Source organism: Kryptolebias marmoratus, linkage group LG16 (assembly GCF_001649575.2).
Source record: "Kryptolebias marmoratus isolate JLee-2015 linkage group LG16, ASM164957v2, whole genome shotgun sequence".
Classification (NCBI taxonomy): domain Eukaryota; kingdom Metazoa; phylum Chordata; class Actinopteri; order Cyprinodontiformes; family Rivulidae; genus Kryptolebias; species Kryptolebias marmoratus.
Genome location: NC_051445.1, coordinates 7,059,498 through 7,075,148, shown reverse-complemented (window position 1 = coordinate 7,075,148; position 15,651 = coordinate 7,059,498). Strand labels below are relative to the sequence as shown.

The 15,651-nt window shown below is 38.7% G+C and overlaps 1 protein-coding gene across 1 annotated transcript in view; it reads right to left on the bottom strand.

Annotated features, from left to right (window-relative positions):
• Positions 1-223: 223 nt before the first annotated feature.
• thrap3a (thyroid hormone receptor associated protein 3a) overlaps positions 224-15,651 on the bottom strand; it is a 19,587-nt gene continuing 4,159 nt past the window's right edge. Inside the window, exons 2-11 of the mRNA XM_037980200.1 lie at positions 12,103-12,241; positions 7,477-8,343; positions 6,475-7,161; positions 5,105-5,277; positions 4,678-4,789; positions 4,319-4,403; positions 2,400-2,581; positions 2,105-2,288; positions 1,871-2,020; positions 224-1,601 (exon numbers count right to left, since the gene is read on the bottom strand). Coding sequence (XP_037836128.1) covers positions 1,560-1,601; positions 1,871-2,020; positions 2,105-2,288; positions 2,400-2,581; positions 4,319-4,403; positions 4,678-4,789; positions 5,105-5,277; positions 6,475-7,161; positions 7,477-8,343; positions 12,103-12,218 — 2,598 coding nt within the window. The 5' untranslated portion in view covers positions 12,219-12,241 and the 3' untranslated portion in view covers positions 224-1,559. The remainder of the gene's footprint in view (positions 1,602-1,870; positions 2,021-2,104; positions 2,289-2,399; positions 2,582-4,318; positions 4,404-4,677; positions 4,790-5,104; positions 5,278-6,474; positions 7,162-7,476; positions 8,344-12,102; positions 12,242-15,651) is intronic.

The window sequence follows — 15,651 nt, the reverse complement described above, 5'->3', positions numbered from 1 at the left end:
CCATGGCCTGGATGACTGAGAATCTACACCAGCATATAGTATAAAGAATTGCTAGATTTTGCTTGTTTAAAGCAAAATATAAAGAAACAAGGAATGAATTCAGGTGTTTCCTCAGTTATATATTTTATTTTCCAAATCTTTTTGATGACATTTAACAACCTAAAATATTACGTTTGCTTTCCAACATCAGTGTTTTGTTTCAATAAGACACAAAAAAGCAATCTTTATTATAATTATTGTATCTTTAATTTAGAATCTCAATGAAAAACACAGTGACAACAAGAACAGAAACAATATTCTAAAAGGCCATCTTTAAAAACAGTTACATGGTAATTTCAGTCTCTTGGCCAGTACTGTGCAAGTAAGACCAGTGTTTATTTTTTGTTATTAAATCAAAAAAAAAAAAGAGAGAACGCACAGAACAAATGAGTATTATTCTACTCCTCTTGTTTTGTGTTTGTTACAAACTACAGACAGAGCAAATCCAGCTTTTTTTTTTCTTCAGATGTTTACACAATTTATCAAACTGATTAATATTTTGGACTCAAAAGTTTTCAAACACTATTTAGAAAATATTTCAATGTTTAAAGTAATAAAAGCAAATCTTCTATGACTACAAAACCCAAACTCCAGGCTTTCCAGCTGAAAAAAAGGTCAAATAAAAGATCAATGACAAAAAAAGAGACTTCTGTCAATTTTTATTATTCACCAAAGTGGTGTTCAAGATCAAGCAAAGTGTCTGACTGTTTTATGAGCATGTTAAATGTGTAGGTACTCAACCTAAGACAGTTCTTCTATTAATAGCTAGTGGTGTTGTGTAATGATGGACTGCTGTATAACCTTTGACCCTGCAGAGATTGGTCCCACTGTCAGATCAGGGTCATTTAATGTTTGTTTTTTGCTAACATTAATAGTACACTGTACTTATGCAGTGATTTTTATCTAGATAAGGCACCACTTTTCAAATGTATACATGGAAAATCAATAATTTATTCTTATTATAGAATAAAAATTTGTCTTTGCTTAGAAAAGCATTTCTTCACTGTCAAACAAATGTGTCTGATTATAATGTAAAGTAACTTTTTTTACTGATTCAACATACAAAACACATTAAGGACTTCACTTCACCTTAACGAGAAACATCTAAAGATTATAAAAATGCTGCATGAAAGAACACAACAAAAAACTACTTTATAACTTAATGTTACACAGTGCTACCACTAGTCACAACGTTTATCCTGATGTATGAGATGGTGGTTATATTGAGCTAAACTCGGTATCCTGCTCTAAAATGGAAATAATGATCATGGATGAAATTGTTCATTCAGATCCTAAAAGGACACAAACAGTATTAAGATTTTTCATGATTGCTTCACTGCTCAAGTGTTCTGTCCATCAATATCTTCCTCCTTGTGGTCCTGATCTGCCTCCTCTCTCTTTGCCCCATTGCTCCCAGTTGGTAACTTATCATGTGCCCATTTGGGGCTAATCGTGTTGCTACTGCCAGTGGCCTTTCGGATGATGAATCCTGCTCTTCCATGAGGAAGGCTACCCTGACCTCACTTTTGGGTTTCCATCCATGTGGACTCTCTGTCATCATGCTAAAAAGTTACAAAGAAGCAAAAGACGTGTCAAAGAAACAAGGATATATATGATGAAGCTACACACACCGTCTAAGTTTATTAGGTACACCTGTTCAATCACTAATTAACACAAATAGTTAACCAGCCAATCACATGGCACCAACTCAATGCATTTATACATCTAGATGTGGTGAAGATGCCTTGCTGAGTGTATATGTGGTTCCGTCTGACAGCATGTAGAGGACCTTAGCCAGTCAAAAACAGATGAGCCTGGAAATCAATCATACCAAGTAGTACGCTTTGCTCTTGGGAGTAAATTTTGGATCCCAATCGTCAGTTTCTGGATGTCCTGCCCTGTTCATATGGCTACTGTATGAACTGTTTCCTTGATTACTGCCTTTGTTCCAACCTCTCCCACGGATTTGTATTTTCTGAAACTAGAGATAAAAACAGGATCATTTTAAAAAGAGCTGATATTGACCAAACTATGCCGACCAAACCGTGCTCCTAAATAAACTCACAAATCCTCCTGGTGGCCGTGCTCCTTCAGTACTTCCTGGTAACTCCCTTTGACCAAGCTGGGCCTTTGGAAAGACTTCATCTTTCACCTCAAAACTGTCATGAGGTAAATGCTCATCTTTATGGGATTTGGAAGATGAGGAAGAAGAGGATGAACTGGAGCGAGAGCGTTTCTTGTAATTTTTTCTAAAAATAAAAAATAACAATAAAAAAATCATTCAGAGCATTTGACAATAAATGCAAACAGTTTTTGTGCAGATAGTTCAAAACATTTAATTGTCAGTCAGTTACACCTACTTTGGTATCTTGCGGTATTTTGAAAGGTTTTCCTCAGATCTCCCACGGCTAAAATCTGTGGAATTCCCAGTATCTCTTCTCCGTTCCTGATTGTAATCTTTATGATGCATGGAATATTTTTTACGACGCTCAATGTCCAAACGAAGGTCCATTGGGTCACCTTTAACTTTTTCTCCGGCATCCTGAATAAATCAAAACAAAGATCACAACGTCGTGGATAGACTTCGGATTAGCATGTAGACCCTATCTGGCTGCTCTCTGCAAAGCTCCTGTGGAAACTAAACAAGGAAGTCAACGAAGAAGTGTGAAAACTCAGACAAGAGTCAGGTAACCTGAACAATGCCAAGCAATTTAGATCTCAGTGCTCTGTTTTTCTTCAACCATTATCAAAAACATTTACAGAATATGTTTTTCTTTAATTTTGAAGCAGCTACTTCAATACAGTATGAAAATCAACTTAAAAAGACTACAGGTTTACCTCAGCTGAATAATCCATCATCAACATTAAATCAGCTTTGTTTTAAATCAAAGTTGTCTCATAAGACATTCTGACTGATGCATTCAAGTGCTTGTAGGAGATGTTGATTTCCTTGAGGGAGCCTTGAAGTGACAAACGGCATCATCATCATCATCATCAACTTCAAATGTCTTTTTAATGTTTCGATTAATTTTCTGCCTCAATTTAGGTTCTGGAGCTTCAGCAACAAGTTGCTTTCAGGTTTTTCACAGCAAAGCATTTAGGGGAAAAGGTACTTTGAGAACAGGCAGGCTGGTGATTTTTTTTTTTTTTTTGTTTGTTTCAGACAGGTTTTTATCTCCTTAAAAGTTGATTATCATACCATACTGACACAATAAATGCCCAATAGCTGCAAAAAGGCTTGGAAAACAATAAGAAACATCTAATTTATTCAGTTTTTTTTTTTTTTGGTATAAAGCCAATTCACACCACCCAATTAAATACAGTCCTATTCAACCCATTTATGATCCAGTTAAGTCCAATTCATTAAAATAAAGTCCAGTTAAAACTATTTTGATCCAATTCAATCCAGTGTATATGCACTTTAGGTCTTGGCATGTAAACCCACCTTAATGGCTTTTTAGTAATAGTGAAAACTATTGGAAAAACTGATTGTTCTTCCTGATTTATTTCTACTCATATTTTTAATGTGTGCTCTCTGCATTTGCTGGCTGAACTGATGGGTTTAAGCAAATATAGCAATAAAGAGATGAGGACTAACTCAAAGTTAAAGGGATAGTTCAGATCTTGACGTGAAAGGCTATGATGAATAATAACTTGCCTGTTGTAAACAGCTCTTTGAACTACTTCAATTTGAAGAAATCGTGATTGTTTTAGGACGGCTGCAATCCACTTTGGTCATGACCTCTCTTGGAGTAGCTGTTAGCTCGTCACTCTGGTCAGAATTAAATTTCATTTCTCCAAACTGAGGTCATTTACAGAGCTATTTACAACTGGTAAAACCGTTAATAATCATAATCTTTCCACAGAACCCTGGACTATCTCTTTGATCATGTGAATATTAGCACATGTGCATAAATGTCCATAAAGTGTTGGTTATTTCTGTTCTTTGTTTATTAATGTTAATTTTTTATGTTATATTTTATAGAATACTTACAAAGACATTTGTTAGGAGTCCTTTGGACACCTTTGGCATGGATGCTTCCATTCCTGACCATATTTGATTTATTAGCCTCAGCCAGGCTAGTGCCCACATTACAAACAATTCACCATGTGAGGCAATACAACAAACAAGAAGGTCAAAGTGCCTTTTTTTTCTTTCTTAGACTTTGACCATCTCTCTTCAGGAAATGCCACAGGCTTTAAAAGCGTGTAGTCTAAAGGCATCTGGCTTGCTCGCTTGTCTTTCCAACATATGTCATACTGCAAAGTGTTCAGTCACCTTGTAAGTCCCATCCTCTGAGCTTTTCATCGCCTCAAAAAGCTGAGGGTGTTTCCTAAAAGCACTTGGTGACACATCAATTCTCCTGTGAGAAAGGAACACAGTAGAAGTTCAATGTTAAGCTTTTACATGAACCATAACCACCACCAAATAACCCCAACACTGAACCAGAGAAGCAACATAAAGTGGACAACAAGCAAAGCAGAACCACTGGGAAACAAAACTGACCTCCACCAAGCATGATAGTCTGTTGATTATCAGATAGGAAAGGTGAAAGAAATACCTGAAAGCTGTTTAAAAGAAGACGTGAAGCCACAGCACACTGAAGGTGAGAGGGGTCACTCAATAGGCGACTCTACCTGTGTATCTCTGGGCTTTTTCTTGGCTTCATCATTTCCTTCTCTGCAGCTTGCCTTTGGTACAAGGTGAATCGCTCGTTCAGAGTCATGCCAGAGGATGGAAAGTGTTGGGCTGAGAAAAAATAAAGGCTATTGATATATGTGGGCTATTTATTAGACTGTCTGGGTAATACTGCCTTTTCTGCCAGGTATCCTGCACTGTTTGTTACTGAAGAATTTAGGTCTTTAGTTTTTAACTTATAGTTTCCACTGACTGGAAGGTTTTTTTTAAGCATACTTTCTGTAACTTGAATGGCTTAAGATAATACTGCGTTAGAAAGTGGGATTATGAAAAGTAGATGTTGTTTCTTTGTTTTGTTTTTTTTACCAAGAAACTTGAGTGAAATAGTGTAGAAATCAAGGCATGCTTTAGAAAGGCGAGACTCACCTTTGACGTGGTGAACAATGGTGACAATGTGTTGAGCAAACATTTCAGAGGGGCTCTTCTGTGACGGAGCAACCTGAACATGTTGAAAGATGGAGCGAAACTCCTGCTGCACTTTTGAGGCCTGCACAAGGTCCTGGGACAGCTGCCGCTCTTCAGCTAAAATATCTGAAGAGCTGAAATGATATAAGCACAGTCTTTGATTCAGTGCTCTTTTTTTATTTTAACAAAAGAGGCTGGAAAAAAATCTGTTTACAACCCTGTTTCTTTCAAAAGATGAGATGCTGTGTGAATTGTAAATCTAACAGAACCAACTTTTAGCAATTCCAAAGTTTGACGATGCAGGCACCTCTATAAGATTGTGTGGATGAATAGTTTCAACAACAGTGTTTCTAATTGAGCATAATATTATTTTATTATAATAATTATAATATTATTAAAAATTCCAAATAATCCAAACAAAGCAATATGATATTTAGGCTTTCAGGTGGAACTGTAACAATCATGATTGTCACTTAAAATTCCAAAAACACTAAAAACTGTTGCTGCATCTGCAAAAGGCAAGTTGTTATGGAGCATTGTAGTTGTACTCAGTCTGAATTTTCCAAGTTCCAAGTCCAAAAGAAATCTACTCCAAAGTTGGAATTTCGACTCAGAAAGTTGGAGATTTCTGATCAGCCCCAACCTCAAAATCCAATGTGGCTGATTGGTGCATGAAATGTTGTGATAGCTTTAGTAATAAACTTTTTTTTTACTTTTGTCAGCCTGCCTCTCAGTAATCCAGTCTCACACAGAGTAGTATTTTCCCACCACTATATGGTGGTGTTAAGAGTCGTTGGTTTAAATACACAGAATGCAGAAAAATCTAATGTTATGTTAAAAGTCCTGCTTAGTTTAGGAAGACAATGGTTGTTTTTTCTCAGCAACACATTTCTTTTTCCTGCTGGCCTGTCTGCAGTCTGGGTCAGTCACCTACTGAAAATATTTCGATGCAAACAAAAAAAAGGCAGACCTGTTAAAAGTTAGTTTCAAACTCCACCAATCACATCTCCTGAGTTTTCAACCAGTGTTGGTGTTTTAGTGTTAGTTCATGAGTTGTTAAGAGTTGATGCAGCAGAGTAATAAAACTCTGTCCCATCACGTCGCTGGTATCAGATATAAAGCTATTATTATTCAAAAACTAATTTTGGTTTTAGCATTATGTACATTTTCTTTGTTCCATTTAAAAAAATAAAAGGCATGGGGCTTCAAACACTAATGGCTACGTTATTGTTTTTAAATTACATTTTGCACAGCATTGCAACCTTTTTTTAGAAACAGAGTTGTAGATGGCATAAATCACAAAAAACTTAAATGAATTCCTTAGAGCTTACCTCGTAAGATTATCTCCAATATAATCCATTCTTACATTAAACTTTGCTTCCTGTTTTCTTGAGGACATAGGAGGCAAGTCAACCCCTCTGACCGTAAACAACTCTCTGTCAGACTTCTGTCTCAGTGGTGGCTCCGAACATTGATCAGATGGAGATTTTGCCATGTTTCTCATTTTACAGCTCACTTTTGGAGACAATTCTTCAAATTTTCCTGCTACCTCTCTTTTAGCAAAAGCAGCAGCGATGGCTTTCTCCTGCTTTCCACTCAGATATGTCTCCTCTGTCGGGGTGTCGAGTTCACCATCTTTAAACTGAGAGTAAGCGGCATTCTGCCACTTGTTGAAGCACTCTTCAAACAGCTTCTGAGCTGAATGAGTGACTTTGCTCTTTGGTTTAGAGATCTCTTCACCATTATGCCACTCTTTGTGGAGGGGTTTTGAAGATGGCTTAAATGTCATCTCATCGTCTTCCTCTACCTCAGCAGACAAAAACGGGGAGGCTTTCAAAAAGCTGTTCAGAGACATTTCCTTCTCAGTGTTTTCTCTGTGCTTTTTGGATACAGAATCAGAAACAACTGCTGAGGCTTTCCCGTTCAATTTATCTTTTTCAGTATTCACATCATTTGCCTCTATTTTCTTTCCGTTTTCCCAAGCACACTTAGCTTTTTTGTTTTGCTCCTCCAGGAACCTAAAAAACAAAAAACAGATTAAGAGCTATGCTCAAGAGGCCATGCCGCTTTAAAGACAACTGCAAACATTAAACTATAAATGTTTAAATTCTTGTGAAATGAAAATTTGGGTATGTGTGTCATCTATCAAGACAAATTTTAAAAATCATGATAAATAATCATAATTCTTTAAAGCAGATGTACAAAATCTCTGTTTCTGAACTTTAAGAAAATGGATTTCTATGATCGATTACAATAAAGCTTGCACAGAAAACAAAATGTCTAAATAACATTGATGGGCAGTTTAATAAAGGAAACAAATGACTTAGACTTACTTCTTGAAAGCTATGGAGATCGCCATTTTATCTCCATCTGGGAGTTCCTCAGAGGAGAAGAAGTCAAAGCTGGGAAGCATTGGATTCAGACCTTCATTTGAGGGCTTTTTTGCTGAGGATGAACCAGATGCCTTCTCCCACATGGGGGAGCCATTGCAGGTGTCATTTGTGATTTTTGTGGGACTAGACTGAACAAGAGTTTGGCTGCTCTGACCAACAATAACAGCAGTGCTGGCCACAGGACTGTTTTTCTTTGGACTGCTGCAGTCTGTCAGGCTCTGCCAGGTCCTCTCAGTTTTCCCACAGTCTGCACCTTCTCTAGCGTCTCCTGCCAATAACCCAACATGCTCCCCTGGCTCCTCACCCCCCCCTCCTTCCTTTTGGACTTCATTGGAGGCCAGCTGCTGCTCATTGACATCTTTAAAGTTTTGATTAGCCACCAGCGAGGCTGGCCGACATTTTGGAGAGGAGGAGTGCGATGAGGAGGAAGAATGCTGTGAGTGTCTGGATAAAGGAGAAGAGGATCTGTCAGAGCAGTGAGAGTGATCCTGAGGGGGGCTTCCTGAGCGTTTCTGCACATTGTGCGATCGTCCCCGTGAATGATTAAACTGCTGCTGCTGCTGCTGTTTCTGAGGATACTGCTTGTAGTTCTTCCAGTTTGGGCGATAGTTATTGTTGTTGTTGTTGTTGTTGTAATATCCGCCACGCTGGTAGCGTCCACGAAAAAACTGTCCCCTTCCACGGCCCCGGAAGTTATAGGGCCTCCGGAAACCACGGTTATACCCTCGGAACTCCCGGCTGTTTTGGTACGCCTTTGGATATTTCTTCTCCCGGTTATAAAATGGAGAATGAGATCTTGACCGAGACCTAGAGCCATTAAGAAGAGGAGAGGGAGAGGACAAAATGGGGTGAAGTTTCAAAAAGACTTTCATACATACATGGCAGAAATATTAAAATAAAAATGTGAACTCTTGACTCTTGCAATGACAGGATCTGGTAACTTTGTTATACTATAAGAGCATTTCACTGGTGTGGTTTATGTTCTCATGTCATTTAAAATCAATAAACTCCTGTACTCTGTGAAACCTGAGCACAGGGTATGAAGGACATAGTGTGCAAATCACAGCCTATGTCCTTAGCACTTACAAGATCTCAGCAAATACGAGCTCCTACTGGAGACTTTAGATCCATGTTGGACAAGCACTTCTCAACTACCATCATAAAAACCCCAACTGAGGTCACTTTTCTGGGATGACTGGTGTTCCATAACTCCAGTAGCATTTCAAAGACTTGTATAACCATTGCCACGGTAAACTAAAACTGCTCTGGCAGCAAGCGGTGGCCCAACGCTTTGCAGTTTTTTCCTTTAATCTGCCACCTGTTGATGGGTCATACATAGATTTTGGCTCACATAATGGAAACTGCGTAAAGACACAGACAGTGCATGCACACAGACTTAAGGTGGTATCCCACTCAGCTGCCACTGTTGGGAGACTCGTTAGTGGCTCAAAATCATGGCGGAATTACGAGACAATACATGAATTTTCCATTTCAGTGTCACTGAACTCTTGAGTGTTTGCAGCCAGGTGACCAACAAGCCATGTGGCTGTGTTTTGAGCTGCAAGTTTTTGAACATAACGGCCTATTTTTGTGTACATGGCTTGCAAAACCGCATTGTTGGCCATGCACATTATGCTGCTGCCCACCTCAGCTCATTTTGTATCCATCTTGGCAGCAAAAACCACATTTGATTTAACCTACTGGAGTACACTTTTGAAATAACCAGTTTTTCAATAATTATTTCTTATCCGTGTGGTTTTTAGAGCTGGACATTTGCCTTGGAGGTTTTCTGTCAGAGGAGTGCTCCTGTTCAGGTGTCAGAATACAACTCTAGAGCTCTGGAGACAGGTTGGAGACAGCCACCACAATTTTGCAACTATTCATAGAAAAGTGTTGTTGTACAAATGTTTTAAACATAAAACTCAAGCCGCAGTGCTGCACACCTCTGTGACTCTCACAAGGAAGTTGGGAACCTTGTGAAAGCTGCAAAACATTCAGGAGACTCATGAATGCTGTTCCTCAAATAGTTGCATCCCAGTGAGATACCACCTTTTACATAAACTGGTATTCTCTTGACGAGTCAATATAAAAGGCTTATCTAAAAAAAATAAAATAAAAATTACAAAAAAATAATTAAAATTAACATGTCAACCTAATAATAAAGTTTTAATAATAAATATGAATAAAACTGCAGATGAATCAATATTCTGAGTAAAATCACCACTTCAAACCAAAAACTCTTTAATAAACTTGAACACGTTCCAAACTGTTGCTATGGCTTCAACATATGGAAACGAATACCTTTCATGAAACGGCATACAGCACTGTAAGCAAAAATCAGTTATTTCCAGTGGCTATCAGTTGTGAGTGAGAAAGCATATGTTTGTGTTTAACATCTGGGTTTCCATGTCGAGTGAGGCCCACAAAGGAGTGCTGCAAGGTGGAAGCAGAGACTCAACAGTGTCTCTGAGCCCGGCTGCAGTTTCACACACATCCATACGGTGGCTCTGCTGCACTTCTGATAATTCAACACTTAAAGCTGAAACTTTAACACAAGTTATTTCATCAAACATTATTTTTGTTCTTCCTTATTTAAGGTGAAGCTGCATTTTAGCACTATATTCACAACTTTCTGTGTGGATATTTAAGTGTTCAGCTTTCAGCTGTACGATTATTTCTTTTCCAGTTAGACCTTCAAATTTATAAAGGTGTTAGTTCAGTTTTATCACCTAAAATTTGTGCAGAAAACAACCATGCTGAATTTGACTAAATAAAATGCATGCAAAATCCTGCAGAACACTATTGTACACTGAGGCAGCAAAGCTGTGCCACAGTACATGCAAATACATTTTAAAGCCTCATAAACAGTCCAAAAAAGCACACAACTCACCCGGAGTGTTTTGCCATTGGAATACAGAGCGACAGAGAGACGGCAGCGCACTGAGCAGTGCTGCACACCCACTGAACGAGCTACAGATACTGAGGACAGCTGTGGTGGAGCTCTGAGTCACATGGACTGTTTGAGGATGGAAAAAAAAAAACCTACTTGAATCCTTTGACTCCCACTCACAGGAGCTTCTCAACAAGATTAAGGGAGAGTTTTGAAAGAATTACTGTTTTCAAATTCAGAATCCAGCTTGTTTCCCACCAGCATTTTGCAGATATTAGCACATTTACTTCAGCTTCTTCTACGACTCTCTGTGGGTTTAAAAACGGACTCACTTGTGTGTGTTGTCTTTTAAATGTAGACTCTGATCCCTGTAGACTCAGAAATATGTGATTACTAACTGTATGTCATAGACAGAAGAGCTGATTATTCACAGCAGTTTGCCAACTTTAAAAAAAAAAAAAGAAAGAAATCCAGCCAAAAGCTGACATCATGTCTGATTTTTCAGAAGAACAATTAATATATTGCCTACAAAAAAACAACTAGTAGACACAAATCAGTCAAAACATTTTTCAGAATGAATGTAAATTTGCTTTTGTAAGTAGTTTATTTCTGCGTAAATATGTAAATTTGGTGGGGGGGGGGTTCCTCCTCAGTATTTTATGTAAATTTCTGTTTACATAGAAGTAAACACATGAGTTTATGCTCCTCACACTGGGTGTGCATCACCACAGAACTCATTTGCACATGTGTAAGGTGATGCTTTTCAGAAGGGTAAAGCTTCCAAGCCTCTTCTTCATGCTTTCTTGCTAGACACCGAAGATAAATTTCCATTTTATGTAAATGCACAAAGTAATCTAATCTTATGATCTCATTTTAAAACGAGCAACCACGAACTGAGCCACCGTGTCGTTTTCTTACTTCGCCACCGTCATTCTGCCAGAAAAACAAATGCACCAGAGGAGGCTCTCTGTGTTTTTTTTTTTTTTGTTTGTTTGTTTGTTTTTTAAGCACACGCATTTTACACTTCGGACTCAGGTTTTCACTCAGGCTGCACGAATAAATACTGCCGTCTTGAAAAGCTTGGAAAATATTTTGATATTTTCTCTTCCAGGTTAAGTAACGTGTCAATGTTTTTCTCAAGCCACGAAAACGGCATTGGATTGACTAAATTTATACCAACATTTAAACTCTTTCTTCAACATTAAATTTCCTCTTTAACAGAAGCCGACCTCTGTTTGCAGTCAGACTTCAAACCTTTCTGTAGCATGCCTGTTGTCTCTATTCAAATTAGAGCCGCACTCATAAAAGACTAGACGAGGTGAGGTCATGCAGGGATCAGTCAGAAGATGTGTGATAACAAGAAAAGATGTATTAATATAACACAACTAATTGTTGACACTTCCAATTAAATCTTTTTTTTTCCCCATAAGCACAGTAGACACAGAATGTCACATCCACTTCCTTTAACAAAGGATTTACTGCCGAGGACTGAGTCAAACGTTGCACAGAGGCAGAGCTTCACCTCATACAGCTACAAGTTTTATATGAATGAAGGCGTTCTTCATGTATAAATATCCTTAAAGTCTAATACTGACTTATTGTGATGTTGGCGTCTTCAGCACCTGATCTTACAGCCACAAACATTAAACCTTCAGAGCGGAGGAGCGGGTTCATACCTGTAACGATGCTTCCTGGACCGGGAGCGACTTCTGGACCGAGAAGTGGAACGGGATCTTGATCGGGATCTCGAGCGGCTCCGAGATCTCGACATGGATTTTGTGGATCTGGACATCTTGGCAATCAGCCCACTTCAAACTGTCACACAAAAGTGCCACGCGGTCGAGTTAGAATCGTGGGGAAATAAAAACAAAAAGTACACATTTAAATTAGAAAAAAAAAGAAAATGTTGAGATCTGTTAAAGCACTCGTTGAGTATTAGTCTGAATAATCAGCATGAACAAAAGGAGTCTGTGAAACCTAGAGATAAACCATTTCATTTAGACGTCCACAGCTGCGTTCAGGCCAAAGCTGAGAGAAAAACAACAGCAGTGAAAAAGGAAGAAAGCAGTGAAGTGCAGAACATCTGGACAGGAGTTTTATTTAGTCACTGATCATTTGCATAAAGGGATGTCTTCTGTCAGCCATCTGACTGCTCGCCCGGTTGAAACAAAACTAATGCAAAAAAAATGGAAAATGTGTCAAAGATTTTATCTTTAGTATTGCAACAAACATAAAATAAAAACCAGTAGCCTAAAACTGGTTATGTGAGAAGGCAAAATGTTGTTTTTTGTTTCATTTTTATCATGAACACTATAATGTCTGTCTGTACTCAGTTGCTTTAGTTTTTATGTTTGAATCTAAACGACTAGTTTTACCTGCAGTGGACCAGTAACAAGTGTGGGGGCAAGATAAAGTTAAAATGATACAGATGGGGTACTTTTTATTACAAATATGTGAACTAAATGTTTTTGAGAAAGTAATGAAAGTTCTTGTAAATATAAAACGCCTTTCCTCAACGTGTATTTTTACTGCGTAGCCAACAAATAAGGGAGTATTTGCAGAACTGCTAATCTGTACTCATGCCTTTTATTTGCCTTTTGCCGTTTTGTTAAAACATCACTGCTAAACTCAAACCTGACAAGGGCAGAGGTAAATGTTTAAACTCACCCATCACCTCTCCAGCCAGCTCATTACCTTTTCTGTCAGCGCCAAGCAAAGGCATTTGTTTGTGGGTAATGATCTGCCTGGACTTCGTGTTCTTTGCACTTTTTTATGTTTTGTTTTCTCAACTGCTCCAGGACATCATTTGCAGACGCCCCCCAAAATTGGACCCAACTTTAGTCAGAGTTTCTTCATGCCTCTGAGGTCCACGGTGCATTATTTGTGGTAAGTGATCCTCAGAGTATGTTAAAGCGGGGGATCAAGTAATTGATCCCTTTTATTAGTCCCCTTCAGGGACATCGGAGGGAGGAAATTGCAGCGTGCACGTGACAGAGATTTAAAATGCATCCCGCACAATCCCATGAAAGTCCTGCTGTGCAACCTTGCTACTATTCTGATGAGAACTGGAGCAGTTCTGTTGTCTCCTCCTTCCACCGTCGTGCTCTGTGAACTTTCCACTCTCCTCAGTTTTGGCAGATCGCTGATTTTGGCTTTCAGGGAACAATTTCCTGAAGGTCAGTCCTCAATAAATAGTCACTTTAGCTTACTGGGTGCATTTCAAGTTTGGCATTCAAATGTGGCCCTTCACAGCATGAAGTAGCCAAAGGGTAAACTCTGTGAACTGTGACTGCAACTTCCTAATTTTATCAGAAACTTCTTTAACAGCCAGAGTCACATGCATACACACACAGGACAATGCTTGTACAGTTTTTATAAGCTTGTGGTAGTATCCCACTTCGTGAGGGAGTCTCCAGTATGTCTTGCGACGTTCACAGCAGCTCTCAGCGTCCTCAGGAGTCACAGAGGCTTGAAGTTTTGCCGCTTAAATTTTGAATATGTTCAAAAAGTCAAAAAGTTTGTGTGACAAATTTTCTCTCAAAATAGCCAGAGTGGACTCGAACCACTCTTGATTTTCACGGACATCTCCAACTCTTCTAAAGAGAACTACAGCTGTGCAGATTGAACTATAAACATGGTTTTGATGCAAAATAGTGTAGACCACCTACACTACAGTTTTGCACACAAAAATAACTTGTAATTTTCAAAGGTTGGCTGTGTAAAAAGCAGCCACACAAGTCACTAGCTGCTTGATTCAAACACTGTTTTCAGTGAGACAGCAGCGAAATATCTGCACATTTTCTCGCATCGAGTGAAGCTTGAGTTGCCAACTGGTCTCCAACAGTCACAGCCAAATGAAACACCACCTTTACTGACGTTATTCTTACTCCGTTCTTATTGCGTAACACGTTAATTTCAATTCAGTTGTTCATTTAATCACAGAAAAGTCATTTTAGGGTGCTGTACAAAAAATAAATAGATTTGATTCAAATCCAGTTACGTTAAGTTTAAATGAATTTAGTTTTAGGCGCGTGACGCAACTTTGAGCCAGATGCAAATTTGGTTTTGATCCTCGACGAGTTTGGTGATTTTAGGAATAAATAAATTTGTAAGCCTTGGTCTTAGAATCTTGGTCTTGCATTCAGCTCTTGTGTAAATCTTTGATTGTGAATTTTTGAATAAGTTGTGTAAAATAAAGATGGGGTGAGTGTAATCTGAGCTCTGATTTTGCTCTTAGAAGTGAACAGTCCTGCCTTGTTGCTCAGCTGATGACTTCCTGCTGCTCTTGTCCTGCCTGTGTGGTCGGCAGCTTAATTATTGAGAGTTCCGCCTGCGGAGAGCTTGGTTTGAATCTTTCTTTGTGTGTCCACACATGAAAACATTCACTGACACAAACTCGATGAAATAAAAACTCTAATTTAAAAAAAGAAATAAAAAAACTCCAGGTAATGTTATAGTTTGAACACGTCTTCCTCACATCCTTATTGATCTAAATATTAAACTGTCCTCCTTTGTTTGAGTTAGTAAATCAGTAGTCGGAGCTCATTTAACTTGAACTAAAGACTTCCTGGTTTCTGTCCACAGTTTTGTTCAGGAATGCCCCTGTTTTTGTATGTTTGCTATTATTAGTGTACCATAGACAGTATATAGAACTAGTCATCATTTTAAAATTAAAAGTAAGGTTTTTATAACAGGAACATCACATGGAACGTGAAAAGCAGGGCTACAGTACTTGAATAAAAACAAAAACAAAAAGGATGAGGAGTCTTAAATTAGAAAGAAAAGGAATTTAACTCAAACATTTGGGATGTGCTCAGACACACTTAGACACATAATTAACACACGCACACACACTCGGGGCCCCTCCTCAGAGCCCACGACGACAGCTGGGTAATCCCCATCAGCTGTTTATTTCATGTAAGAGCAAAAAGCAGCTCTCGTCAACAATGGTCCTGCAACCCGATCCGCTGCTCAAAGCTTTTTGAGGAGAAACGCTGCACTCAATCAGCAGACCTATCATTAAGACCGGGATGCCACAGAGGCAGCTGGAATCACATTTGCTATCTATACGTGCCCCTGAGACGCCCCCGATCGCTATTTTAGAAAAAGCTGCGGCAACTGTCATCGGCACAACGTTGAGTTTCTGAAATGTGGCGAGCTCCATTAGAATTCCCTCAAGACACTTCAGATACGAGCTGAGGCAGTTCATAAATATCAAAGCCACT